Source organism: Cibotium barometz, chromosome 30 (assembly GCF_041138505.1).
Source record: "Cibotium barometz isolate CiBa-2024 chromosome 30, ASM4113850v1, whole genome shotgun sequence".
NCBI lineage: Eukaryota > Viridiplantae > Streptophyta > Polypodiopsida > Cyatheales > Cibotiaceae > Cibotium > Cibotium barometz.
Window position 1 is genome coordinate 44,799,477 of NC_141075.1, and position 27,894 is coordinate 44,827,370.

The 27,894-nt window shown below is 49.5% G+C and overlaps 1 protein-coding gene across 1 annotated transcript in view; it reads left to right on the forward strand.

Moving 5' to 3' along the window:
* Positions 1–27,894, forward strand: part of LOC147621539 (26S proteasome non-ATPase regulatory subunit 14 homolog) — a 140,821-nt gene that overhangs the window by 104,932 nt on the left and 7,995 nt on the right. Inside the window, exon 5 of the mRNA XM_086824305.1 lies at positions 19,029–19,196. Coding sequence (XP_086680431.1) covers positions 19,029–19,196 — 168 coding nt within the window. The remainder of the gene's footprint in view (positions 1–19,028; positions 19,197–27,894) is intronic.

The following is a 27,894-nucleotide window of genomic DNA, read 5'->3' on the forward strand; positions in this document are numbered from 1 at the left end:
AGAACATGAAAAGAGAGATTGCACTCAATGATGGTGCGTGCAATCTCGATCTCCGCCACTCATTGCCGCTCTTTGACATAGGCCTTCGTGTTTTGAGTGGCTTGTAAAGTGGGTTGTACAAGTCCTCTAGCACCGGCATCATCAGAGGGATGTCGTGGTCGCTTTGATTTGGAGCTTGACCCCGATCCTTCCCCAATATTGACACTCGCACTTCCAGATGCCGAAGAGGGCATGAGTGTCTCTTCCTCGAGCTGTTGTTGTCGAAGAGGTGGGCTTGACCTTGTGTTATCCGCTTGCAAATGAGAGTTCTCCCTAATCACCTCATCGGCAATGGCTTGTGGAATAGATTGACATCTGGAGATTCCACCTCCTCCCAACTTTGCCATGTGGCGAAGCACTCAGGTGATGGTGCTATTCCCTTTGAAGCCGCAATACCGGCATTTCCAACGCTTCCCTCCCGAACCGGCGGTGGAGGGTCCAAGGACTATGGTGAAACGATCCCATGCGGGATTGGTCGGCTTAGGCATGATGGATTATGAGGGAGAGAATATGTGTGTGTATGAGAGAGGGAGAGAGAGAGTTTGTGTGTGTCTCTAGACTCAGAGAGAGGCCTTGAGGGAGGAAGAAAGAAAGAAAGATATATTAACGTCTGCAAAAGGCCAAAATTGGTCTATGAGACAAACAAGTAGTACAATGATGTTCCTCCAGTCATCAAGAGGAAAATGTGGAGTGAGAATAAAATGTACAAGTATGACAACACGACCATAGGGGACTCAATAGTGGTGTACAAACGAGAGGGTGTGAATGGAGTACTAGGGCTACTAATGCATCTCCATATGCTGAAGGGGTGATACAAGTATGATATGTTATCTACTCCTAACTCCATCCAGTCCCATAGTCTGGGTACAATATGTCATACATCCGATCTGAGGATGCCGTAAATGTCTGGAGAGAGAGTGTGTGTGTGTGTGTGTGTGAGAGAGAGAAAGAAAGAAAGAAAGAAAGATTTTATTAACGTCTTCCAAAAGACCGAACTCGGCCTATGAGACAAATCGGAGTACCTGTATGGGGTATCCTCTATCATCCCAACAAAATGAAAAAGTACTGAACAAAAAAAAGCTGAATCTGGGTGTGCACGGGGATGGAGCTCTACGACTAGGAGAATGCAAAGCTATATGCATGGTGTATACAATCATGATATGCAACCTAGCTAGCTCCATCCTGTACTATACTGGTTGTATAAAATGATGTACATCAGTGAAGGGGGTGTCCACAGCTCCCTGAAGAACATGCCAGTCGCTCCGCACCCTCTTTGTGAAACTGAGCTCTGATCTCTGTCATCTCTCTCTGGTATAGGCGTGGTGTCCGAAAGCCAGGTGTCCTCTGTCTCCTGCGGGCTCTAAGTGTCTCTACTCTCTGGAGAGTAATTCCCTGCCGTGTAGGGGCTGGGAGGGGAATGGATCTCTGAAAAAATGTAGTAATCTGTGTCTGTCGCCCCCCCTCTGGAGCTGTCTGAGCCTGTAATAATGTCTCTCTGTGGCGCTGTATGTCTAGAATGTATCTCCCCAGTATGTGCTGGTCTGTTGCCTCAAAGATCTGGCGTAGGGAGTGTGGCTCTCTGAATAAAATGGGATATCTCTCTCTGATGGCTGTATATGCTCTGCATCTGCATACATAATGCTCCTCACTCTCCACCTCCTCTCTGCACAATCTACATACCCTCTCCTATTGGGGGATCCGTGCTGCTCTGCCAGTCTCAATCTCCAATCGGTGTGATGAAATTCTGAGCTGACCAATAGCCACTCGAGAGCCGTGTGGTAAAAAGCCCTCCATGTATCTAGGCCTCTCTATAAATCCATCATCAGTGATACTCATGAAGTGATCTCTGTAGTATAGCATCTTCGATGGAAGAGGCTGTGTAGGCGATATCCATGTCTCTCGTGTATAGAGCTGCCATAGATCCTGTCTCAATACTCTATTCCTCTCACTATGAGAGAGACGGATATGTGGTGCATCCCTGTCATACTGGAATGGTGGTAGATGATCCATGTCTAGGCCATGCTGTGAGAACCAGTGTGTGACCTGTGCATACCATGATCCTCTGTCTCCTGCCTCAGCTAGCTGTCTAGATGCCTCAAAAGCTCTGTATGACAATTTGTCATGTGGCATCTCTCTGAATCTGTCTAGGAGGCATATAGTCTGAAATATGGCCTCTACCATCATAGGAGGCGCAGCAAACTCTGCTCGGATAATGTCATGAGGTACTAACGGTTTGCTGCGTATCATGCGTGCCATCATGAGGGCCTGTGGTCTCTCTATCTGTGTCCACCAATGGGTAGCAAGGCCTGGCGCCCATACCGCTGCTCCATACATCAATGCCGGTGTGACTAATGTGTCAAATAGCCACCCCTTCGTCCGGGGCTCCTCAAAATGCGCCTGGTGGCACTGTCTCTCTAGCATAGCCAATGCTGCATATCCCCGTGTCAATCTAGCTCTGGCTGCTGAACCCATGGTGAAGCGTGTGGCTACTGCAGAGAAGGTAACCCCTAGGTACACGTATGATGTCACCACCTCCACCTGGCATCCTGCGAGAGTGAATGTCAGCTGACTCCTGCCCTGTCTCGATGTATGAAAGACCATAACCTTGGTTTTCCCAAGGTTCACAGTAAGACCCCTCTGTGTGCAGAAATCATGGAGTGCATGTAGATGCTGCTGTAGACCACCTGGAGACTCAGACACTAATACAATATGTCACGACCCTGTGTTTTTCTCTGGACAAGATGCAGGTGTGCACGGGGACATGGTGGACAGTGTGAATGGCATCAGGTGGGAGTGAAGATGGAAGCCCATGTGTGGATAACGCCATGTGTGAAAGGGGGCAAAGAGATTTTAGCTTAAAAGGTTTAAAAACCTTTAAAAATTATTTAAAAAGCCCTTCATTAAAGATAATCGTGGCCCTTATGCTATTTTGGGGCCACGTGTGCTTTTTGGGAAAAAGAGGGGCTGCCAGGCAAAAGAGGCGCCTAACTCTTGTTGGGTGGTGTGCTTTTTCGCTGAGAAGGGCTGGTCGCCTGAAGACCCATGGGCTGGCTTTTTCGTTGGAAAGCGGGCTGCTTGGCTGGGCGCACAGAGCTGCACGCTGAACATCCTCTCTCATGCTCGTGTTGAGGGCGGGGCAGGAGATACAGAGGCTACAGGCGGCTGCAGGACAGCAGGCGCACAGAGCTGGGCGTGCTCTCTCTCTCTTTTCCTTGCCAACAGGTGGGCTGGATTTCAGGCGCAGCATACAGGAGGCTGGACTGTGTGTTGCTTGGGCAGTTTTCAGGGCACCTTTTGATAGGAGAAAAAGCGCATGGCTGCAGGCGCTTTTCTCTCTCTTTCTTGGTGCAAAAACGGAGGACCGGACTGAACAGGGGGCTGGTTTTTTTCATGAACATAGACATCATGATGATGGTGTTCAACTGATGGAACTTTCAGCCTTTCTATGCTTTGATTCAGGACTGTTTTGGGACAGTTTATGGGCTGTTTTTGTTTGGCTGCAAATTCAGCTATGTACTTGGGTTTTGGGCTGCAAGTACAGGTCATTTGGTTATGTTTCTTGGCATGGGAGTGATGCAAGCTCGCATGGCTGCGTGCTCATGGAGCAGATTGTTTTCTTCCTGCTAGAAAGGAACAGTGGGACCTACAGTTATGGGCATCTCTATGTTGCCAGATGTTTCATGAGGGAACAGGTAACTAGATGTATGGAAACAGGACAGAAGTTTCAAAGGGAAACAGGCCTAAGGGTTTCATGTGGAAACAGGTCGTAGGTTTCTCGATGAGGAAACATGTTTTTGGGTTTCTCCAGGAGATAGGTCACATGCAAGCAGAAGGTACAGGAATGGACACATGTTTGGTACAGCCTTGCTACTAATTGGGCAGGGGACAGGGAATCCATGACAGAGATGGATAGTACCCTTGGAAGGTAGAGAGGGTTTGTAGAGGTGTGTCAACTGTATGGTATGCTGTGCTGTGATGCGAGTTCTCTTTTGAGAGACAGTTTGGGAGACTGTGTTGTGATGCAGAAGCACTGGATGTGTCAGGGTGTGATGCTGTTCATAGTGTGAGAGGCTATGGATGGTTGTGGCAGCCTTGATCATGGGAGAAAGCTTCTGTATGCAGACTCATTGTGAGAAGAGTCTTTTGATGTGAACAATGGCTGGATTTATTTGTGGAGGCCGTGTGAACAAGAAGCCAGATGCAGGTTCTTTGCAGGCTTCAGGAGTTCTATTGGGACGGCTGAATTACCAGCCTTAGATTGTAATCAAAGCTCTTAAATTCAATTAAAGAAATACCGCAAGGGGCGCCACTGCGATTTGGGGCCAATCGGTGTCCGTGTACTTTTTGCAGGAGCACTCTAGCTCCCCCTGTTTGTTTTCCTTTTCTAGGTCCTCAATGGCGTTGAAGTGTTTTATGTGCGAGTGTTTGTTCCACCGCCCTTTGTTTTCTGAAGGCCGGTTTTCACAATATCATCAGCATAGAGCATAATATGTACTGAGGTACCTGCTAAATCAACTCCATCTCCGCCTCCGCGTGTAATGAAGTCAGCCACCTCATCAATGTATAACCCAAATAGCGTGGGGGAAAGTGGGCATCCTTGCTTCACACCAATGGTGCTAGCAATAGTCTCGGACATACCTCCTGGACATTTGACTCGCCCAAAAACCTGCTCATATAATGCATAGATGCCCCATGTCATATCTGCTGGTATGCCAAGAGACTGCAGGCGCTGAAAGAGCCTCTCTGGTGGTACTGTGTCAAATGCCTTGCGGAAATCCAGTGTCCACAAAGCAGCAATAGAGCTTTCTCTTCCTCACTCTGGCCTGATCAATCATACATCTCAAAGTGAATACATGGTCAGTGGTAGAGAAAGCTCTCCTGAAGCCTGCTTGCCCTGATGAGCGTAAACGTGCTCGCTCAGCATATAAGCTAAGCTCTTGCTCCAGCACTGCACCATAGAGTTTGGCCAGCACGTGGCCAACCATAACCGTCCTGTAGTTGCTCGGATCGAGCATATCCCCTGTTTTGTGAATCGGCACAATGGTGTGCATCGTCCACTCTGCAGGCAAACCCTCTGCTAGTGCCCTGTTAAACAGGTGTGCAAGAAAAGGAGCTAAAGAATCTACTGCATATATGAGATGCTCACCCTGCAGGCCCATATGGTCGGCGGCCCATCCATGCTGTAGGCGGCGGATAGCTTCCTGTACCATCGACGAGTGGGTAAAGAAGCTAGATGTGGTAGGTCGAGGCTCCTGTGGCTGAGATATAGGTGGCTGCTGTGGGGCATTGGGTAGGCCTCTGCATATGTGTGCCATGTCTATGGGTCTGCAATAGGTGTCGGGGTCCGGGGCTCTCTGAAGTGCCGCCATGAGACAGGGCTATCTCTACTCATGAAGAAATGAAAGATCTCTAGCTCCTGTATCTCTGCGAAGGCCCGCCTTTTGCGGCGAGTAAGTCTCCTCATCTCTCTCCTCGACTCCTGCTCTGTGATGGCTCCCAAGGCTCTCTGTATGCGGAGCCGTGAGTATAGGGCTCTGCACTCGTCATCATACCATCTGTTCTGGGGCATAGTCCTAGGTCTCGCAGGCTCTCCTGCGTGTACACGATGTGGGAAGCTCTGTAATGCAGCTGTGTGTAGGAGTGATGCCAGTTGGGCTGTAATGGTATCCATAGGTACCAGGGGATCCATGAGTAGGAGCCCATCCTCTACTCTGCCAGTGTATATGTCTGCCATGTCATGTGTGAAGTAGATGGTAGTGTGTGGCATCGGTATGTGGGGTGCTGGTGATACTGGTGATCCGGCTAGTGAAAATGCCAAGTATGTATGATCTGCCCCAATAGGACGAGGTGGAATGGAGAATGAGGTGACAAGCTGTGATGCCTCCAAAGACCCCATAATGTAGTCTACCACCGTGCCTTCGGTCCGTGTATGACCCCCATGTGGGAAGCATGTCAGCCCTCCTGATCCCGGCCACTGTAGCATCCCGTTATAAATAACGAGACGATGCCTAGCTCCCAACTCTAGTAAGTGGTTCCCATAATGTCCTCTGTCTGGTCCAGTGTCCTCTGATGCCCGACTAGCCCCTATCTCCTCTAGATTCACAGGGTGGAGGATCTCCATGTCATCATAGTCATACACCTCACACTGTCTGCTCTGTGTGTGGGCATTGAAGTCACCCGTAAGAAATACTTCCCCTAGTGTAGAATAATGCATAATCTCCTCTGACAGACAAGTGTATGGCGAGGCTCCTGTCTCCTCCTCCTGTGGCGTGTCCTCTGTAATGACATAGGAGGATCCTGATGGAGAAAAGTAACATAGAGCTATGTATATAACCTTGTCCTGTGAGAGCTGTAAGCTGATCCACATGTATCTGGCCTCTGGATCCTGTGCTACCACTCTCAGTCTCCCCTGTAGCTCCCGTCTGAATAGGACTGCTACTCCCCCCGACCCTCTCGAGGTACCCTGGCGTGTGGTCCTCCTGTATGCTGACTCCCACTGGAATCCCTCTACTCGAGGTAGCCCTCTCTCTAGGCTCTGATGTGTCTCTGTCAGAAGTATGATGTCTCTCCCCACCATAACATGCTCCAATCATCCAGGCTGCACCCATAGTGAACCATTACAGTTCCATACTGCAATGATGACCCGACCATCTCGATAGAAGGCCTTCTTGCCTTCTCTCCTCGCGTGTAAGACTCGTGGCATGCAAGTTCTCCTATGCTCAAGCTGCATCCTCGTGAGATCATCATCCAAGAAAATAGGAGCTCCCTCTAAACCCCATAGTATGACTCTCTTCCTCATGAAGGTGACCCTCTCCGTCTCTCTTGCAAACTGTAGGATGAGGGCTCGCTTGCGTGTTGAGTCTTTCCCGGCTCTCCATGCTTTGGTGAAGGGGAGAGGGTGCTCTTCCTTGTAGCTGAGCTTCATGCATAGAAGCTGTCCATCTTTCTCGGGAGTGGAGTCGGGTGTCTCGGCTATACCTGTGACTCGAATGTTGAGGCGGCGGGCATGCCTCATCTTCTCCTCCTCAAGGGTGGTGTGAATGATTTGGTGTTCTTCCCTTTGAGTCTCCTCCCTCACTTCTTTGCGGATGTTCTTCTTCACCACCTCGACCCATCCTGACTGCTTGGCTTCGAGCTTTCCCTCCATGTCCTTTGTGATCTCCTTGGAGATCTCTTCTTTGATGGCCGTGAGAGTGTTGTCATTGATCTCCCCTTCTTCCTTCTCAGTATTCTTGATGGCTACCATTTCCACTTTCAATGCACTCACCTCCTCCTTGAGTGCCATGTTCTCTTGTTCGAGGTTCGTGACCCGTGCTTCGAGAGCTATGATGTGCCGGTGTAGTTTGTTTTCCACCTCATTGAGGTTGGAATCTGATGTCTTCTTGTTCTCCTTGATGAGTGCCTTCATTGCCATCTCGAGGGCCTCGAGTTTCTCTTGGAGACTCGGGGCCATTCCTCCAGATCACTCTGCAGTCCTTCCCACAGGCAGGGAGGGGAGAGAGAGAAATGAAATGAAATGAAATGAAATGAAATGTTATATTAACGTCTTCAAAAGGCCATAATGACCTATGAGACCAAAAGTTACATCATGGTGGATCTGATACAATGTCTGGATAAAAAAACCCAGAAAATGAAAAATAAAGATGATACTACTGGCACCTAGAAAATGAAACTGGAACTGGAAGGTACACTATGGAGGTACCTCCATCTCATAATATGGAGAGAGAGAGAGAGAGAGAGAGAGAGAGAGAGAGAGAGAGAGGCCTTGAGGGAGGAAGAGAGGGGGTGTGTGTGAGAGAGGGGGACAGAGAGAGAGAGTGTGTGTGTGAGAGAGAGAGCCTCGAGGGAGGAAGAGATAGGGTGTGTGTTAGAGAGGGAGAGAGAGTGAGAGGGTGAGAGTGTGTTTGTGTGTGTGTGTGAGAGAGATAGAGAGAGAGGGGCTGCCTTGAGGGGGAGAGAGTGAACTGTGAGAGAGTGTGTTGGGTACGAGAGATTTGAGAGGGGGAGAGAGAGTCCTGCAGCCTGTCGGCTATATGAAATAGCCTAGCCCCTGGACAAGAGAGAGAGAGGCCAGCTGCCAGCGCACAAGAGAGAGAAGACATTATATGGCCGAGTGACCAAACCAAGACTACCCAAACGGGTATAAACGAGCAGATTCCAGAAATGGATATAAACGGCCAGACTTTCCCAAACGGACGAAAACAACGCAGCCGGTGACTCGGCGAAAACAAGGAAGTCGGCGAAAAAAAATCTGGAAGATCCGTATGCGCCTCGATCAACGGTCCATACGCCTCGATCGCCTCGAACAGATAGGTGCGCGCCTCGTGACAACCCTGCTAGTGGCCAAAGGATATGCCTAGCAAAAAGGGATTGATTATGATGAATCATGAGACTTTCGCACCTACTTCTCGTATGGCCTCAGTTAGATGTGTTGTTGCATTGGCTGCCCATCATGGAAGGAAAGTGCATCAGTTGGACATAAAATTAGCTTTTGTCAATGGGGATTTGCAGGAAGAAGTGTATGTAAATCAGCCATAGTCACAAGGAATGGGCATTTTTAGACTTGGGAATGTTGGGGATGGCAGCATCTTCCCATTCCCATTCTCGTCCCATGTCACTCTATAGTCACAGGGAATGGCCATTCTCAATCTTTTCCGTCCCCGTTCCCCGTTCCCATTTCGCGTCCCATGTGACTATGAAATCAGCCCATTGGTGTTGTGATTCATGGCCATGAAAACAAAGTATGGAAGCTTCGAAAAGCACTTTATGGTCTCAAACAAGTTCCTTGAGCTTGGTATGAGAAGATACATACTTATTTGACTACGCAGGGATTTCGCAATAGTCCAATACAGAGAGCACCCTCCATGTGAAGAGGATCATGGCACTTTGATTATGCTCATTCTTTATGTGGATGACATGTTGCTAAGTGGGAATGATATGGATAAAATTTCAGCATTCAAAGCTGAATTGCAAACGTCATTTGAGATGACATATTTGGGATTGTTGCATTATTATTTGGGCATACAAGTTGTGCAGACAAATGTTGGGATTTATGTACACCAATCAAAGTACATTCAAAAGCTGTTGCACAAATTTGGGTTTCAAGATTGTAAGCCCATCTCTACTCCGATGGAGCCAGGACTGAAACTGAGCATGTATGATGTTGGAGAGCCTTTTGATATGAGTGTTTACAGCCAAGTAGTGGGTTGCCTCATATACTTATGCAACACACGCCCGGATATTCAGTTTGGGGTTTCCCAGTGTAGCAAATTTATGCACAAGCCAGGTACAAAGCATTGGCAAGTAGTGAAGCGGATCTTTGGCTATCTTCAGGGCTCCTTGGATCTTGCGTTGGTATATCCCAGGGGTGACAACTTGCATTACATGCTTACAGTGATTCCGAGTGGGCTATGATACACGGCAATCCACCAGTGGGAATTGTTTCTTTTTGGGGCATTCATGCATATCATGGTTGAGCAAAAAGCAGTCCACTGTTGCTACATCTACTTGTGAGGTTGAGTACAGGGCAGCTTTTATAGCCACAATAGATTGTGTATGGCTGAGGAGATTGATGATTGATCTTCGTGAGTGTCAGCAGACACCTACCACTATACTCACTGACAGTTAGAGTGCTATAGCCGTGGCAAGAAACCCAATATTTCATGCACGCACTAAGTACATAGAGATTCATTATCACTATGTTAGGGAGAGGATTTGAGAGTGCTTGCTGTTGTGTTTTCTTTGTGTGCCTCATTTCTGTGTATGCACAAGGCCAAAGGGCTTAGGCACACAGTACTGCTCTTGATTGTCTGTAGACTGATTTATGAATGATGATTTGTGATGTGGATTGAGTGTTTGCTGTTATATGCTGGTCGGCCTCTTCAGGTGCTGTCAGCCTGTTTTATGGGACAAGAAAATGCTATTTTACAGCATTAAATGCTGCGCATCACATAATCTGATGAATTCTCCAAGTGGTAAGAGGACTGACATATGTTGACTTTCTATGGCTGTGGAGACTTACCTACGTAGCTCGTGCCTGACATATCCCGGATTGGGGCTCACAATGGGGCCACGACATATGACAAAATATTCCTAAAAAAGGTAATCCTACTGTATAAATGTTGCATTGATGTAGAGCCAGTGTGTCACATAGCACTTAGTGCAGGGTGCATATGACACCGCACGTGCTGTGGTTCCAGCCCTGTTATCAGCTATCTGATCAGCGTTTTTCTTCCATGAAGTGTCCCATGTAGTAACCAGCATACAATCAACGTTTTTCATCACGAGAGACCACTATCGTGCTACACAAAGATGACATGAACCTGCAGCATAACAATCCATTCAGACTCTAGAGGGGTCTTCTACAAGAGATTTGAAGCCTAGAGGCATACAAGAGCGGGATACCCATGAAGAGGAGGTGCAAGTCAGCAAATGGCTTCATCTACTTTATCAACATGTGCAGTACCTTTCAGATGGTTCTCTGGTGAGAGATTCAATGGATCAATCTTTCTTTCAGTGTTTTATGTCCTTCAAGGAGGAGGCAAGGGGTGCACTATCAGTTGTTTCAATCTATGATGCTAAGACCACCACAAGGTCTATATCCTATGCTTCAACATTGATGCTTGTCTCAAGGCATATGTGTTATGCATTGACATTCACATCTTCATCGAACACATCTACATCTGGGTGCTCTTCCCAAGCCCATTAGCCTAAAAGGATGACCCAAGCATCCATTGCTTGGAAACGACATCGCAAAAGGATCTTCACGGTATAGTTGTCAGGTACAAAAAGTTCGATTCGGTAAGGTACATTCAAATACGGTCTTGGAACGCACCGCTAAATTTGAAAATAAAAATACGGTGGAGGTACGGTCCATTTAAAAAATACTTAAAAATATAAATATATATTGTTGATGGAGGGAGAGGCTCGAGGAAGAGGGAGAGAGAGGGAGAGGGAGGGAGGGGCTTGAGGAAGAGGGAGATGCTTGAGAGAGCCTAGAGGGGAGAGAGGCTTGAGCCTTGAAGGAGAGCTCGAGGGAGAGGATTGATCTTGAGCAATGAGCACTTGTGAGGATGTTGGGGGAGGGGCTATTTTATAGGATGCATCATGCAAGCAAAGGGCCAAAGGCTAAAGCCTAAAACAATCCGCAAAACGCCCAAGAAACGGCAAGAAAAACGGGAAAAAAAGGTCAAAAAAACAGTCAACTGGATTCGACCGAACCGCCACCGCACCGCCCGTACTAAACCGAACCGTCCATATCGATCTGGACTGCTTGGGCAGTGCGCAAACCGGGTGCCACTGTGTTCATCGGCATCGAGGGCAGATTCTTCGTCAGTTTCTAGTCATCATTTATGTTTGAGTCAAGGGTTCTTTGCTTGGGTTGTTGCGCATGGCTAGGTCGCCTCTGTGCAGTGATGTGATGGAGTTGGAGGCTGGTTGCTTCTTCTGTGTTTAGGTCTCACTACCTTCGTTCTAAGGGGGGTGTTGGAATAGTCGGAGTCTTAGTAGTGTGGAAGGTTAACTTTGACTTTTGGTGCGAACACATTAGGTGTGAACCACCTCTTATTAAGGGTCAAAAAATAAGGCCTTGGTGCCTATAAAAACATTGTACATGGTGTGAGTATGATCACTTAATACAATCATTGTGTTGCTGAGCAAACTCTCTTGTGTTGTAACTGTTAGCAGTCATCTCTTGTTTGTACCATATTACTCAGTAGTAAGTGAGGCCTCTGTTGTGGGTGTGCCCGCCTGGTTAAGAGTTTCTCCATTTTTCCTCATTGTCCATATTTTTCCTAGTTTTTTGCTAGTTGTGGGGGGACTGTATGAGGTGGCCAACTGTTTTTCTCGTGGCCGACTCATTTTGCTGCTGGCCGACTTGTTATGTGTTGGCCAACTGGAGTCTCTACTAGCCGACTAGATAATATCCAATCATGGGCTGGTCTAGGGAGTGTCGGCCTGTTTTCTTCTGGCCGACCAGCAACCCAGGGTGGTATATATACCACCCTTGCCCCCCCCCCCCCCCCTACTTCTCCTTGTACCAGATTCTTGTGTATATAGTAGAGTTCAATACCACCTCCTACTCTCTTTCATTTCTGTACTTCTGCTTTCAGTAATTTGTCTCATTTCCGCTGCCCATTTTGACATGGTATCAGAGCCTGAGGTGGCTTGAAGATTTTGAGACAGTGAGAGCATTCGAGACTGCTATGTTTTGGTGCTGATTGGAGTATTGTTGGGCTGTTCAGGACGTGGAGGAGGTAGAAGGCGGCATCATTGCTGGACATCCACTTTGCATTTATTTGCAGCCTCTTGTTCATTTTTTTCCCACCCACCCTCCCTTCACAAGACTAAGTACACCCCTGAGATGGCAGTTTTGCTCGAGATGGCGGAGAAACATGTGAAGATCCCCACTCTCCCGACGTTCCCGATGGACCGACAGTTGGACGGGAACAACTATGGCATATGGAAGGTAATGATGGAGTCTGTCTTGGAGTCTTATGCTTTGGTTGATTTCATTGTGGTTGGAGTTCCAAGGCTAGAGTTGGAGGAGGAGGAGCTTTCACTATCCACTAGGAAAGAGCGGGATGCTCAGGCGCCGTTGTGGGATCGTGTCAATGTCCGTGTGTGTTCTTTCATCTTCCTTAATTGCACTCCCCAAGTGATCAATCACATCAAACACATGGCGTTGGCTCGAGGGATTTGACAGCACTTGGCTTTTTCGTACGACAGGGTATCGCTTATGAAGAGAATTTCCTTGGAAGTGTAGATGCGAGTGATGAATCTTGCAAAGTCTTTGACGATGCGAGAGCACATCAACAAACTCCATGCTCTTTAGCAGGAGGTTCTTTCGGCTGGGAAGGAGATATCTTGAGAGGATATGGCCATCACTTTAATGTCTCATCTTATCCCTCAGTACTTAGCTTTCTATTCTTCTTTGATCACCAGGGGGAGACTCAGCACCTACCACCATTACATGGGAGGAGCTTGTGCCATTGGTTTTGGACCAGGAAGAGTGGTTTTTGAACCCTCCACAGGGCGGAGGTTTTGAGGCTTTGATTGGCCAGCGGTTGAAAGGCCGCAACAATAACAACAACAAGGACAAAGGGAAGTCTTCACCGGCGAAGTCTTTTGAGAAGAAGCCTGACTCAAAGCGTGATGCTTTGAAGGTCGAGTGGACCTATAACCATTGTGGCCAGAATGGTCATTATTGGAGGAAATGTCCCCAGCGGAGCACTAAGAAAGGTGCCGATTCCTCAACTGCAGCCGCAAAGATTCCAGCTTTTGTGCACTTGGAGATTATGAACACTGACGCTTCATCTTCTTCGAGCAGGGATGTAGTTAGTCTCACCGTTGGGGATACTCGGGAGTGGATTCTAGACAGTGGTGCTTCTAGGCACATGACTTCGTCTCGAGAGTTGTTACAGGATCTTCGAAGGCAAACATGTCACATCTTTATTGGTGACAAATCCACTATCCCGATTCACAGTGAGGGCAGGTTGGAGATCATTCTCGATGGCAGAGGGGGAAAGCATTCCTCTCGGGTTCTTTATGTTCCATCTCTTGGCTTTCATCTTTTGTCAGTGCATGAGGTTTGCAAGATTGGCATGCGAGTGGAGTTTGATGAGCATTTTGTTGCTCTCGGGGACAAAGCAACATGCCAGGTTGTTTGGGAAGGCGGAGTGGAGAAAACAAACTCTCAGCACTCTCTTCTCTGACATGTACATAGCTAGGTGATTTGTGGCATTTCCGTTTTGGCCACTTGAATGTGGATGCGCTGTGGCGGGCTTCTCGGGACCAGATGGTGGATGGCTTGCCAGATGTTGGCAGCAAGTAGGGACATTGCAGTTCTAGCAGCACAAGGAGTCTTTTCCGAAGCAGGCTACTAGGTGGGCTTCGAAACCATTGGAGTTGGTACACATTGATTTGTGTGGACCTATGTAGACCCCATCTTTGGGAGGCTCTTTGTATTTCATGCTGCTTGTGGATGATTGTGGCAGGTTCACATGGGTTTATTTTCTCTCATAGAAGAACCAAGCCTTTTGCTCAGTTCAAGGATTGTCATGTTATGGTGGAAAAGGAGTCTAAATTTCTGGTGAAGACTGTTCGGGTTAACAAAGGAGGGGAGTTTTCTTCTAATGCTTTTGTGTGGTTTTGTGCGGAGCATGGCATCAAGTGGGAGCTGGCCGATACAGGATCGTCTTCAGAGAATGGAGTGCTTGACAAAAAGAACAGGACCGTGGTGGAGATGGCGAGAACGATGTTGGAGCATCGTTATCTTTCTCGTCCACTTTGGGGAGAGGCTGTGGCTACAGCTGTCCATACCCTCAACCGATCTCCGATGACTTCAATACCTAAATTGCCTCCATTTGAGGCTTATTTTGGCAAGAAACCAAATGTCTCCCATTTTTGTGTTTTTGGGAGTAAGGCCTATGTTCACATACCAAAGAAAAAGAAGCAGAGGGGGAAGATTGACTCAAAGTCCTAGAAGCTTGTTTTTGTGGGATACAACTCTCTTTCTGAAGGCTACAGGTTACATGACCCAGAGCAGAATGAGGTTGTTGTCATCTGAGATGTTGTCTTTGATGAACATGTTTCAGCTTCCACTGTTGAGGAGCCACCACTTCTTGGAGAACCAGATGAGTATGAGGATAATTCCCAGGCTATTGTCCAAGCTAGCCAGCCTCAATCAGTTATAGAGGTTGAGCCCGAGGTTGCAGATGAGCCACAGTAGCAGCAGGATGCTCTGCGTTCTGTTCGAGTACCAAAGTGGTTGTTGGACACCATTCGGGAGTCAGGTGCTACGGAGTATCCCTCCAAGTGGACCATGGAGAATGGACCTCGAAGATCGCACAAAGTTCGTGATAAAAGTCAATCAGAGGAGCTGTTTACAGGTAAACTATGCATTGATGTCTCATATCATTCGGGACAAAGAGCCTACTTCAGTTAAGGAAGCTCTTTCCCAGGAGACTTGGAGGAAAGCCATGCAAGTGGAACTTGAAGTCATAGAGAAGAATAAAACTTGGGAGTTGGTTCCGAGACCGTCAAAACCAAGGTAGTTTCAAATGTACGAAACGGCACGAGTTTAGTATGTGGTATAGAACGTTGCCGATCGATAAAGTACGTCAAAAACGTTATGTACTTTACAATGTTAAAATCATATATATGTGTGTGTCTGTGTGTGAGAGATTGGTCAAGAAAGCTCGAAGTCTATATCTAATATCCTTTGATAGACAAGGAGTGATGTGTCAACGCATGTCACATTCTAGAATTTCAGCCTATCTTAGAATTTCAAAATTAGCACTCACAACATAAACAATGTCTAGACATACCTAAATACACCATGATTGGAATTTGACAATTCAAGTAGATAGTAGAAACAAATGGTAAATCAAAGTCAAATGACAATGTCACATCTATTTGATGTCATGAGCATGAACGGGCTATACAAAGCGTTGCCAAACATAATAAATAAAAAAAAGGACACGGGGAAAGAAACCAAGACACAAACGTTTTTTAAGTTTGAAACGTTCGAAAGTCCAAAAAGTACTAAATAATAAAAAACAAGTTTTAAATGCAACCTTGGTCAAAACGGTTAGTCATTGGTGTCAATTGGGTCTATAAGACCAAGTATACGTCTGATGGGTCGGTGGACAAGCACAAGGCCGGACTTGTAGCTAAGGGCTATGCTCAGTCACCAGTGGCTTGGCATCGACTATGAGGACACTTTTGCACTGACAACTCGGATGACTGCGATTTGGATAGTTCTTGCCCTTGCCTCTTCTCAGCAGTGGCCGGTGTATCAGATGGATATGAAATCTGCGTTCCTGAATGATGACTTGCAGGAGGAGGTGTATGTTGAGCAACCACCAAGCTTTGAGGTTCTGGGATCAAAAGGTATGGTTTACAGGTTACTTAAGGCCTTGTATGATCTTAAACAGGCTCCTAGGGCTTGGAACCAGAAGATCGATTCTTTCTTTCTTAGAAAGGGTTTCCGGAGATCAGTTGCAGATCCGAACTTGTATCTCTTTCAAGAACGCGGTATGGTCACTTTGATTATTCTCTATGTGGATGATCTTATTCTCACTGGCGGTCATGTGGAGCACATAGCTGTGACGAAGGTTGCCTTGTCTAAGGAATTTGAGATGACAGATTAGGCTTACTCCATTTCTTTTTGGGATTGGAGATTTGGTAGACCCAAAGGGGGTTCTTTGTTTCTCAGCACCGGTATATTCATGAGTTGTTGGAGGCCTTCGGGATGGAGAAGTGCAAGCCTATTTCATCTCTGATGGACCCGAATACCAAACTTACAGTACATGATCCTTGTGGGCCGGTTGATGCCTCATTTTATTAGAAGCTTGTTGGTTCATTGCTTTGGTTGCTGAATACCAGATTGGACTTGAGTTTTCCAGTGGGGCTGTTGAGCTCATTTATGCACACACCTTTGAAGACTCATTGGGACGTAGGATTGTGGATCTTGCGGTATTTGCAGGGTACGAAGGATCTTGGCCTCTTTTATAACACCGGAGGGGGAACGAAGGACCGAGTCAATCTCCGAGGTTGGAGTGACTCTGATTGGGGAGGAGATCTAGACACTAGGAGATTTACTTCAGGCTACGACTTTACCCTTGGTTCAGGAGCTATTTCTTGGAGCAGCAAGAGGCATCAACTATTGCCTTGTCTTCTACTGAGGCAGAGTATCGGGATGCTTGTGGTGCTGCTTGCGAGGTGTTGTGGTTGTGGAGGTTACTTGGCGAGATTGGGTTTCCACAGAAGGAACCCACGGTCATCCAGTGCGACAACCTGTATAGCTATTGCTCGGAACCCGGTCTTCCGTGCCCGGACCAAGCACATAGAGATACAATATCACTTTGTTTGTGAGAAGATTTTGGCTGGTGACATCTTGCCTATCTTTTGTTCGACGGAGGACAATGCGGCGGACCTCTTCACGAAGCCTCTACCTCAGCAGATGCTCCGTCAGCACTCCAGCTCAGTGGGGTTGGTTCCACATCTAGGAGCTGAGAGGGGGTGTTAGCAGTCATCTCCTATCCCTACCATATTACTCAGTAGGGAGTGAGGGCCTGTGTTGTGGGTGTACTTGCCCGGTTAGGAGTTTCTCCATTTTTCCTCGTCCATATTTTTCCCAGTTTTTTGCTAGTCATGGAGGGACTATATGAGGTGGCTGTTTGTTTTTCTCCTGGCCGACTCATTTTGCTGCTGGCCAACTTGTCATGTGTTGGCTGACTGGAGTCTCTACTGGCCGACTGTAATATCCAGTCGTGGGCTGGTCCAGGGGCTGTCAGCCTGTTTTCTTCTGGCCGACCAGCAGCCCAGGGTGGTATATATACCACCCTTGCCCCCCACTTCTCCTTGTACGGGATTCTGGTGTATATAGTAGAGTTCATACCACCTTCTCCTCTCTTTCATTTCTGTGCTTCTACTCTCAGTATTTTGTCTCATTTCCGCTGCCCATTTTGACAGTAACTGGTTACATCTTGTTTCAGTTTCAGTTAGTTGTTTAGTTGTTTTTAGCTTTGCTTACACATACATTGTATCAGATCCATCAATTGTTGTAACCTTTTTGGTCTCATAGGTCATTTTGGCCTTTTGAAGACGTTAATATATCATTTCATTTCATTTCATTTCATTTCTCTCTCTCTCTCTCTCTCTCTCTCTCTCTCTCTCTCTCTCTCTCTTCCATCCATGGCTGCTCATGCACCTTCCATGGCTTGATCTCTCCATCCTCTTCTCTTCCACTCACTTCCTTCTGGACCTGGACATGTTTCCAATAGAGATTGCAGCAATTTGTTGATGTAGGCTATGTTTAAGTTGAAGTTGACATTGGTTGGGTAGAAGTCGTTTTTTTTTCCGGAACAAACGATACTAAAAGCTTTACTAATAAACTAAGGTATATAGCCTAAGTATGAAAAGGTGAAATAATACAAGCTTCTTTGAAAAATGATGCTTGCAAGACCAATGCAACAATGCAAAATGGAAAAAAAAGAGGAAATTGAAGGTCACATCATGAATTTGGGTTCACCAATTTTGTATTCCTTGTCATCTCTAATAGGTACTGGTCAGAAAACTCTAATTTCAGATTTAAGCATAACACACCAATTTAATTCAATTAGAGAAAATCTTTAATTTTTCATAGAGTGCTTGCTTCCTTCTTCACCTCCCTGCCATATTGTGGTCTGCACGACTCTTTCCTTGTGGCTACAGAAGGAATTTTCTCAAATCGTGCTATTTTCATGTGATGGACCACACCCCCTTGCCCAATGCTTGCCATGTGGCCAATTATTTCTCTAAGTTACAAACACCTACGGGGCTTTACCTTGATCCTTCAATTAATGCCTCTAGGTGTCCCCTTAGGCCTTTCTAATTCACATTGGCCATCCCAAGCATTGGCTAAGCTCTCTAGACTTCCAATTATGTACTTTTCCCTAGGGAAATCCCATCAATACAGCACTTGTAACACCACACCTTTGGAGCCGTGTATATACATACCCCGTCCCCCCGCCCAAAAAAGGAGGTACAAGTCTGGCCCCTAAAGGCTTACTCCCATACATATCAAGATGCATCGGGTAGCCCTTTCTCAGGGCTATGATGTCTCTGCATATAGAAGGCAATCTCTCTTCCAGTGTAGGTCTTGGTGAAGCCACCCGGGTTGGACCATAAGGTGCCATGTGGAGTACATCTATGGTATCATAGACCCCACACTGTCATGCGGGGCATCACTTGGTGATGATGACTCTATAGTCTCTATAGACGACCCATTTGCTTGCCTTGCGTGCTTCCATGACTTGGACCAAGTTGACTTTGTGTTGCTCCACGAGAGAGAGAGAGAGAGAGAGAGAGAGAGAGAGAGAGAAGAGATCAGTACATGGATGCTCATTTTGATGTGATGTATGGTAAAAACGTAAAAAGCCCAACTAGAGCTGAGAGAGAGAGAGAGAGAGAGAGAGAGGTCAGCAGATTCTTTGACATGTATGTAGGCCTTGATTCATGGACTGAATCGACACTACTACTCAATTGCAATCAATTATCGGAAGAATGAACTGGAAGAGAAAATGCTACTCAATTTACATAAAAGCAAGTGGACAGATGGTCTCACCCTTGAGCGGTTTGATAATCATGCGAAAATGAATGAGACTACTGTACAAGTAAGTCACCTTTTTGAAGCTTCCGCCAGTTTGTTCTCATCTGGTTCTTGTATTGGAGATGTATTTTTGGCATGTATATAGTGGTTATTGTTATTTTTTGTGAAACTTTTTCAAAAAGGTACAAAAGCGAACGAGGCCGCTTGTCCAGGGTCTGTATATGGACTAAAAACAGGACCACAACCTGCCCAAACCTGCACATACCTGGTCAATACTGAGATTGTCCCCTTGTATGCTGCCCATGCTTTACTGCACTTGTTTCTGGCTTTTCTTTCTAATAGGCCATGGAAACCCTTTGTAGGCTACTTTGTGCATCCCTAGTCCTCACTTTTTCTAGGTCCCTTTGTACAAATAGGGCCATGTCCAAGGCTCTGCTAACACTCAGTAGTATGACAAATCCTTCAAGCCCTTATTCCTTCATACCATGAAAGGGTATGGGCTTAGTAAGTAGTACAGGGCTGCATATTCCCCAGTGCATTTAGCATGTTCAACTGTTTATGTGCTTGGGTTCCTTGGTTATACATGCCCTATCATCTCTTTAAGCAACAGGGTGTTGAAATCAGATGAAAAGTTTGTCAGAGTTCTCTCAGATCCCTATTTTTTGTGCGCATATGGCAACAAGCTTGCCATGAGCATCAGTAATGGTGCAACTTTTCTTTGTGAAAGTTTATCTTTTTTTGGCTGGAGTCTTGGTTTTTGTACATTACTGAAATATTTTGCAAATTATGAGACAGATGTCAGCAGTCGTGTGCATTCCACACTTGGATGCCACATGGACATTACTGTACATACAAGTGCAGAACCTGAGGCTTGACATGGTGCATTTTCCTCGAGAGTCCTTGTCTAGGGAGGAGTCAACAGTGTACTGCCCAAGGTGGTTAGTCGAGTCGTGTGTGCCCTGCACAGTTGTGTCGTACCCGTCTGGTGCCGACTGGTAACCTACAGTATGATATGATGTACATGGGTGCTAGGACACTTATTATGAAAGAAAGAGCATCATAGGTTGTAGGCCCAGAGCACAAACCGTAGAAGGCTGGAAACAGTTGATTATTGCTGAAAATGAGCACGAGGGAAGCCCATAGGTGCTCCTGCTCGCTGAAGCTCCCCGCCCTCCACCCTGCTCTGCGCACCTTCGCTCCCCCCCCTCCTCGTGCCCCTTTTTTCCTTCCGCCCCCCGCTTGCTCCCCTCTGCTCGCCGCTGCGCCCCCCCTCTCCTTCCTCGCTGCTGCGCCGCCCCCCCCTCTTTCCTCGCCGCTGCGCCTCCCCCCCCCCTCTTCGCCAGTTCGCCCCCCTCCCCTCTTCGCCATTTCGCCCTCCTTCCCCGCTGCCGCCTGTTCGCCATCCCCCCCCGCTGCCGCCTGTTCGCCCCCCCCGCCTCTTCGCCTCCTCTCGCCTGCCTCCATTCAGCAGCGCCCCGCCCCCCTCCTTCTCGCATTGTCGCCGCCCCCCCCCTCTGGGCCTCTCCTCGCTCCCCCCCCCCTTTTTTTTTTCTTTTTTTTTCTTTTTTTTCTTTTTTTTCGCCGCCCCCCCCCCTCCCTCCTCTGTCGTGCTGCTTTTTCGTCGTCATCCGTCCTTCCGCCTCTTGGTGTGCAGCCCGCTTCTTGCAGGTTTTCCGCTTTCGCCTCGCCTTCGCTTGAGCTTCAGACTCTGATGGAGACTCCTCCCGCCTCGCCTCAGAGGGACTCTTCCGCAGCCCCCTCGCCCGCCCCCGAGGTCATCCCCATCAGGCTTTCTCTTTCGCCGGAAGAGGAAGCGAGCCTCACCGCAGAGGTGGAACGCCTTCAGGCTCACTCCACCATCTGCCGTATAGTCGGCACTCGCCCCAGCAGAGGGGAGATCAGGGATCTACTTCAGGCTCGCCTTCTTGCAGATGTGGGCAAGATCCTGGATGTACAGCTCTTGGGCCGGGGACATTATCAGATCGAGTTTGAGGCCGCCCAGAGCGTTGCCAAGGTCCTTGCCATGAGTCCTCTGGATATCAGGGGTGCTCGGGCTTTCTTCAGGCCTTGGCAGCATGGATTTGACCCAGCTGCGGCGGAGCAGGGAGAGCGCCTCTTCCATATTACAGTTTGTTTCCCTGGTCTCCGCCGGGAGTATCTTCCGCTCCTCTCCAGGCTCGGAGCATTGGTGGGCTCGGTTCTTGAGACGGGCCCCTCAGCAGCTTCAGTGGTGGCCAGAGCAGCTGGGCTACCTTCGGTCAGAGTGTTGGTATCTGACATCTCCTCCCTTCCTAAGGTCATTCAGCTACCTAGGATAGGGGGGGGGTGGATAGATCAGAGAGTGGAGTTCTCGGGGCTCCCGAACCAGTGCTTCATTTGCAGGCAGGTCGGTCATTTGGCCAAGGCCTGCCCTCGCAGGAGACCTCGGCCCTCACCACAGCAGCAGGCCACGGATGGCCCGCCCACAGATTCGGCTCGGCAGGCTGCCTCAGGGACACCTGCTCAGGCCTCAGAGACCTCGGAGTGGCAGCCTGGACAGGGGCGCCGTCGAGGGAGACAGCCACAGCAGCACGCCCAGGTACCGCTGCAGCAGCAGCCACAGCCTCAGCCTCACTGGGTTCCCGTGAGGAACAGATTTGCTCCCCTTCAGGAGGAGACCCCTGCAGCGACCGAGGACCAGGAGATGCCAGCTCCCCCTCCTTCACCTCCCCCACACCCATCCCCTCCCACCGCCTCGCTTCCACCATCGCCTCCTCCCGCCCCCGCTCCGGTCTCGGCAGCGGCTCCCTCTCCTCCTCCCTCGCCTCCCCCTCCTCCCCCTCCGCCCGCCTCGCCTTCCCGGGAGGTCCTGGCAGCTCCCTGGCGCTCACCTGCAGTCCGGAGGGCGCTGAGCACTGACCTCGCTCGAGCATCACAGAGGAGACCTATGCCGATTAGGGCCTCACGGATTTCATCTATCCGCAGTCGGCTGAGTCGCCTCGGCATTCGACAGCGCTCGGCGGCGTTTGATTATACCTTCACACGGCTTTTTGGAGCAGAGGGCCCCCATGAGCCAGCACCCATCCGAGTGCATGTAGTGATACCTCCGGCCCGCGGGGAGGAGGCACTAGACTCATCGGTGGCCTTCTCGTTCCCTCTATGTGGACCTTGTGACCGGGAGTGGACTCTAGAGCTCGCTCTCAGCACGTTGAAGACTCAGGCAGTTGAGTTTTCTCATCACATGAGCGATTTGGAGGTTACAGATGTGCTAGGCCGACTTTGGGAGTTGGCTCATTTTGTCTTGGATCCCGGGAGTGTGGATACATCCGGGATTCGGCATTTGGTCGTGCGCATAGTTGCAGATTTGGCACGCGACCCAGGATATGTGAGTATTCACGAGGTTACTATGTCAGAGCAGGAGGCAGTCGCCATGGGTCACAGCCACTGGCGCCTGATCCGGGATTCTTGCAGTACACCGGGTGGGCAGACTCGCAGCCGTTCGGATGGGGACTACTCTCCATCCAAGCCGCTTGCGAAGGCCCGCCGCACGGCTGAGACAGCATCCACCTCAGTAGGACATCCATGAGGATCATCTCATGGAATGTACAGGGCCTTGGCGGAGCACACTTTATACGCTATCGAGGCTGCTTGAGGCAGGAGCTACAGAGATGCCTGGTTGGTGGCAGCATTGACATTCTGATGATGCAGGAGCACCACTTGGGTGAGAGCAGGATCCGGAGATATGGTTCGGTGATGCCTGGTAGATGGGACACTTTCTGGTCTGCAGGGCTTGGTCCTTTGGGTGGACAGGGAGGAGTATGCATGGTTATTGCAGATGCATGGCGGCAGGCCATTGTGGATCGAGGGATCATTGTGCCTGGTAGAGCACAGTATGTCATTCTGAGGATGCATGATGAGCTATTGGGTGTGCTCAACATCTATGCGCCCAATCATGCTAGTGCCAGAGCAGAGTTCTGGACTCAGGTTACAGATGCATTGCCAGAGGCCGCACATTGGTGTGTTGGGGGAGACTTCAACATGCTTGAGGACCCGGCAGATAGGGTGGGAGGCAGTCATGTTACAGTGCACGGTACGGAGCTTGCAGCTTGGGACCGGTTTTGTATGACACTGAGGATCACTGATGCATGGCAGCATGGGGCTTTCTCCCGGTCTCAGGACAGTCTTAGTTTCTCTCGGTCGGATCGCCGGCAGGGAGGGACTAATCTATCTCGGATTGATCGCTTTTATGTGGGCGATTGGTTGGGGGAGCGAGGGGGCTCCGTCGGCATTCTTGCTGGCACCTCATTTTCAGATCATGCGCCAGTTATACTGACTTTGGAGGAGGGGACACGGGAGCCCAGCTTGCAGTTGAGGATCCCAGAGAGGGTACTTGCAGACCCCAGTCTCGCTGAGGACATTGAGAGGATCTGGCATGATAGTCAGTGCTCTGACCAGGATGCAGCGGGCCAGTGTGCCCAGGGACTCATTGATCTTAGCTCTTTTCTACACGCTGCAGCTTTGACACGACTGGGAGAGATTCGCGAGCGGGAGCAGCGGCTGAGACGCAGCCTGCTTCGCTACAGCGCCTTCAGGAGCAGCAGCCTGCATGTGAGTGGGTGGCGTCCCAGCTGAGCCAGGCACGCCAGGAGGTTAGAGAGGCAGAGGAGCAGAGACATGAGTTTTACTATCGTCGTCAGGCCTCTCAGTGGACGCAGCTTGGTGATAGAGTGACTGGGGAGTTTTTTGAGATCACTGGACCCCGTCATGCGCGAGCAGGGGTTCGCCAGCTTGGTAGACCGGATGGATCGATAGCTACTGAGCTCGGGGAGATCAGAGCCATTGCCACTGCTTTTTATCGTGACTTGCTTTCAGCGGAGCCAGCCACTGAGGATCGAGATGTATGCAGACAGACTGTGTGGGCCCATGTGCAGAGGAGGGTCACAGACCATATGCGCACAGTTCTAGGTGCGCCTCTGTCAGAGATTGAGCTTGCCGAGGCCTTGAGGGTCCTGCCGCGACATAGTTGCCCAGGGGAGGACGGACTGACGCCGGCCTTTTTTATGCGCTATTGGGACCTTTTGGGGCCAGGCCTCCGCAGGGGCTTTCAGCATGTTTTGGACACTGGGGTGATGCCGCAGAGCTTTTCCGAGGGCTTGATCTATCTTATCCCCAAGGGAGAGGGAGTATCAGATGATATTCGGCATTGGAGGCCTATTACGATCCTCAATACTGTCTACAAGGTCTTGGCAAAGGCCTTGAGTTTGAGGATCCAGCCCTTCCTTGGGGAGTTGATTCATGCTACTCAGACAGGATTTGTCAAGGAGCGCAGTATCCTTGACAACATCTTTACTTTCTGGGAGGCGACGGCCCGAGCTAGGTTTCTTGGCGAGGACTTGGTCGTGATGCTTCTCGATTTTGAGAAGGCATACGATAGAGTTGATTGGGGATTCTTAGAGGGCACTATGCTACGCCTGGGCTTTGAGCCAGGATGGATCAGAGGGGTGGCAGCTTTGTATTCCACAGCTCGCAGCCAGGTGCTGATTGCAGGAGGTCGGGGGCCGAGTTTTGAGCTGACCAGATCAGTCCGTCAGGGGTGTCCTCTCGCCCCTTTCCTTTTTCTCTTCTTTGCGGAGGCTATGAGTATGTATTTGACGGCAGAGGAGGTTGGTTTGAGAGGACTTCAGCTCCCAGTCCGGGGGGAGGATTTGCTTGATGCTGAGTTTGCAGACGACACGGGCTTATTTTTGCATGGCCAAGAGGCCAATCTTATTCGGGCAGAGCAGTCGCTCCAGGTTTTTAGTGCAGCTTCGGGAGCATTGATCAATTGGCGCAAGACAGTGGCCTTTTGGATCAGTAGTGCTCCCACTCCGGCATGGAGTCCGGACCCCGGTTTTAGATGGATCCCTCCCGGCACAGCAGTGCGGTATTTGGGATGCCAGATTGGCCTCGATTTGTCACCTGAGCAGCAGATTGCCCCGCTTCTTCTGAGCATTCGGAAGAAGCTATTGTATTGGAGTACAGCTCGACTATCCTTGGCTGGGAGGGTGGTGGTGGCAAATCAGGTGTTGTTAGCGACTGTGGTATATTACGTCTTGCTGGATTTTCTCGAGCTCTTGCATCAGCCAGGTACAGAGGCTGATCAGGAACTTTCTGTGGTCTGGGCGGGACGGTCAGCCAGCTCGGGCAAAGGTTGCATGGGCAGTTATTACACTTCCGCTGGCTCAGGGCGGTTTGGGCATTATAGATCCAGTCGATCAGAGTAGAGCCTTATTGGGGAAGCTTATTGTTCGGGGGTTGCTTCCAGGCGCTGAGCCTTGGAAAGAGCTCCTCTTGCAGCGACTGCAGGCCCGGGCGCCTCCTGCAGGGGGTCCTTGGGCACCAGAGATTCGCTGGATCTTCATAGAGATGAGGAGGACAGGCCTCAGTAGAGGATGGGAGGACAGATTTGCTTTGAGTATCCTGAGAGCTTGGGAGCTGCTGAGACCGGGGCTCTCTCAGCGGCCTCCTTCTTGTGTTGAGGAGCGGGCCAGGCAGCCGCTCATCTGGAGCCCAGCGGTTCGTACAGAGCAGGGTCATATGCTGGGTTCTCGGCCTCGTCTAGCCTGGGGACCTTTAGCGGCAGGCCCAGCTCGTAGTTTTGGAGACTGGCAGGCTTTCTGCAGTCTACCAGAGGAGACCCAGGTGGAGAGGTTGAGTCACTTCAGAGGGGGGTTGATTATGAGGGATGATATTCAGGAGGCACTTACAGAGGAGTGGTTCACACCTCTCGAGCCAGTGGCCCCACGGTGGATGGGAGCCTTTACACAGTTGGAGATCCTGATTGCTGTCAGAGCTAGCACTGAGGATGGCAGATGCCTCTATTATGAGATTCAGGATGAGGGCCGACTCCAGAGAGTGGAGGTGGAGTCGCCTTTGGTTGCAGAGTGCACCTTTCAGAGGATTCGGGTAGTGGCTGCCGCTTCTCGGAAGTGGCATATTGACCCTGACCCTGCTGACGTGCTCCCGGATTGGCGTATATGGGCATATGCAGCGCGCCCCTTGGCCCGGCTACAGTGGGACCCCGGAGAGTACGAGTGGCATGATCCTTATGCATCCCTTGAGGCGACAGAGATCACATTTTTCCAGTATACTGTTCGGCTGGGACGGCATATTTTGACGGCGAGGAGGACGGTTTCTCCAGCGGCAGCGGGGCATTGGCGATTGCAGGGACTATCACAGGAGTTCCTGGAGGATTTCTGGGCTCGGCTCTGGGCTAGTCGACAGGCCCGTAGGATCTCGGCTTTTCAGTGGCTGGTCGCCCACAGGGGCTCAGCAGTTGGCACTTGGCTTGTTTACAGCGGTCTTCCGGCGGCCTGCGTCCGATGCGGCCACCCTATGGAGACACAGAGACATTGCCTTTGGGACTGCCCTCAGGCACAGCAGATTTGGCTGCGGATGCTGCGTATTCTAGCCCCCCTCTCTCCAGAGGGTATGTTTACGTGGGGTGCCGCTGCTTGGTCGACTTCGTCAGGGCCTGCTATGGGCTATGAGATGGAGCAGGGCAGTCAGGCCATCAGATTTATTAGGGGCCAGCCTCGCCTGGTTCCGGCACCGGATTTCTCGTCCGCCAGCTGGACACAGGAGAGGGATTTACGATGGGAGCTCCTCAGCAGCCTCACCATCTGGTTCACCTGGAGGGCCCGGTGCTTCACGGCCTTTGAGGGGAGATTAGAGCCACCAGCAGAGACTGTTCGGGGGATTTGGCAGGAATTGATCCACACCCTGCGAGGACAGTATGACCGCATCCGGGGAGACTCGGATGAGGCGATCTTACGGCGCCAGGCCTTTCATACCACTTGGCGCTGCGGCCCGTTCTACACCCTACACACGGGATCCCCCCGTTGGCAGTACAGGCCACCTGTTTGGCTCTTTCCCCCCCCCATTGTATGATTTAGCCGCTCAGTCCTTTAGACTGATGCTTGTATTTTGCAGCACCTAGGGAGAGTCTCCCGGGCTGCCATGATGTATTCACTGCTCTTCTCTCTGTTAGGAGCAGGAGAGATCTCTTTTGTAGCCCTACGGGCGTTTTTTACATAACTAATGAAAGGATCTTTTCTCGGAAAAAAAAAAAAAAAGGGAAGCCCATAGGTGCTTACAAGCACAAGAGACTGTTGCTACAGCCAGTGACCTTCTGTAGATATGCAAGAATGAGATGAAAAGTGAGGGGAAGGGTGAGAACCCTTATATATCCCTCCAAAGAGCTGGTCGGCCGGCTGTAGCAGGCCGACAGCTGTCCAGTAGCATAAAATGCTATAAAATGCCTAAAAATGGTAGAAAATGCCTAAATAATATCTGCTAAATATGCCAATGTAGGGTCTCATAAAATGACGAGTACAAGCATGAAAAATGGTGATGTAGAACCTGTGGAGATGATATATTCCAACTCCTCCTCTTCAGTGCTAGAGGGGCGGTCCAATACCAACATGCTGAAGTAACACCTCCAAAGTAGCTCTCGGAAGTGGTTTGGTGAAGAGATCAGCCACATTGTCCTTGGTAGAACAGTAGGCCAACCGAAGAAGTCTGAAGTGTGTAGCCAAAGCCAAAACGACCCGGATGGTGGTACACCTGGCTGTAGGAGCAAACGTCTCATCAAAGTCTTCACCTGTCTTTTGAGCGCACCTCAAGCAACAAGGCGGGCTTTGTACTTATCCAATGTACCATATGCATGAAACTTGACTTTGAAAATCTATTTCACACCAATCACACAATGATGTAAAGGTCGTGGCACCAAAGACTAAGTGTGA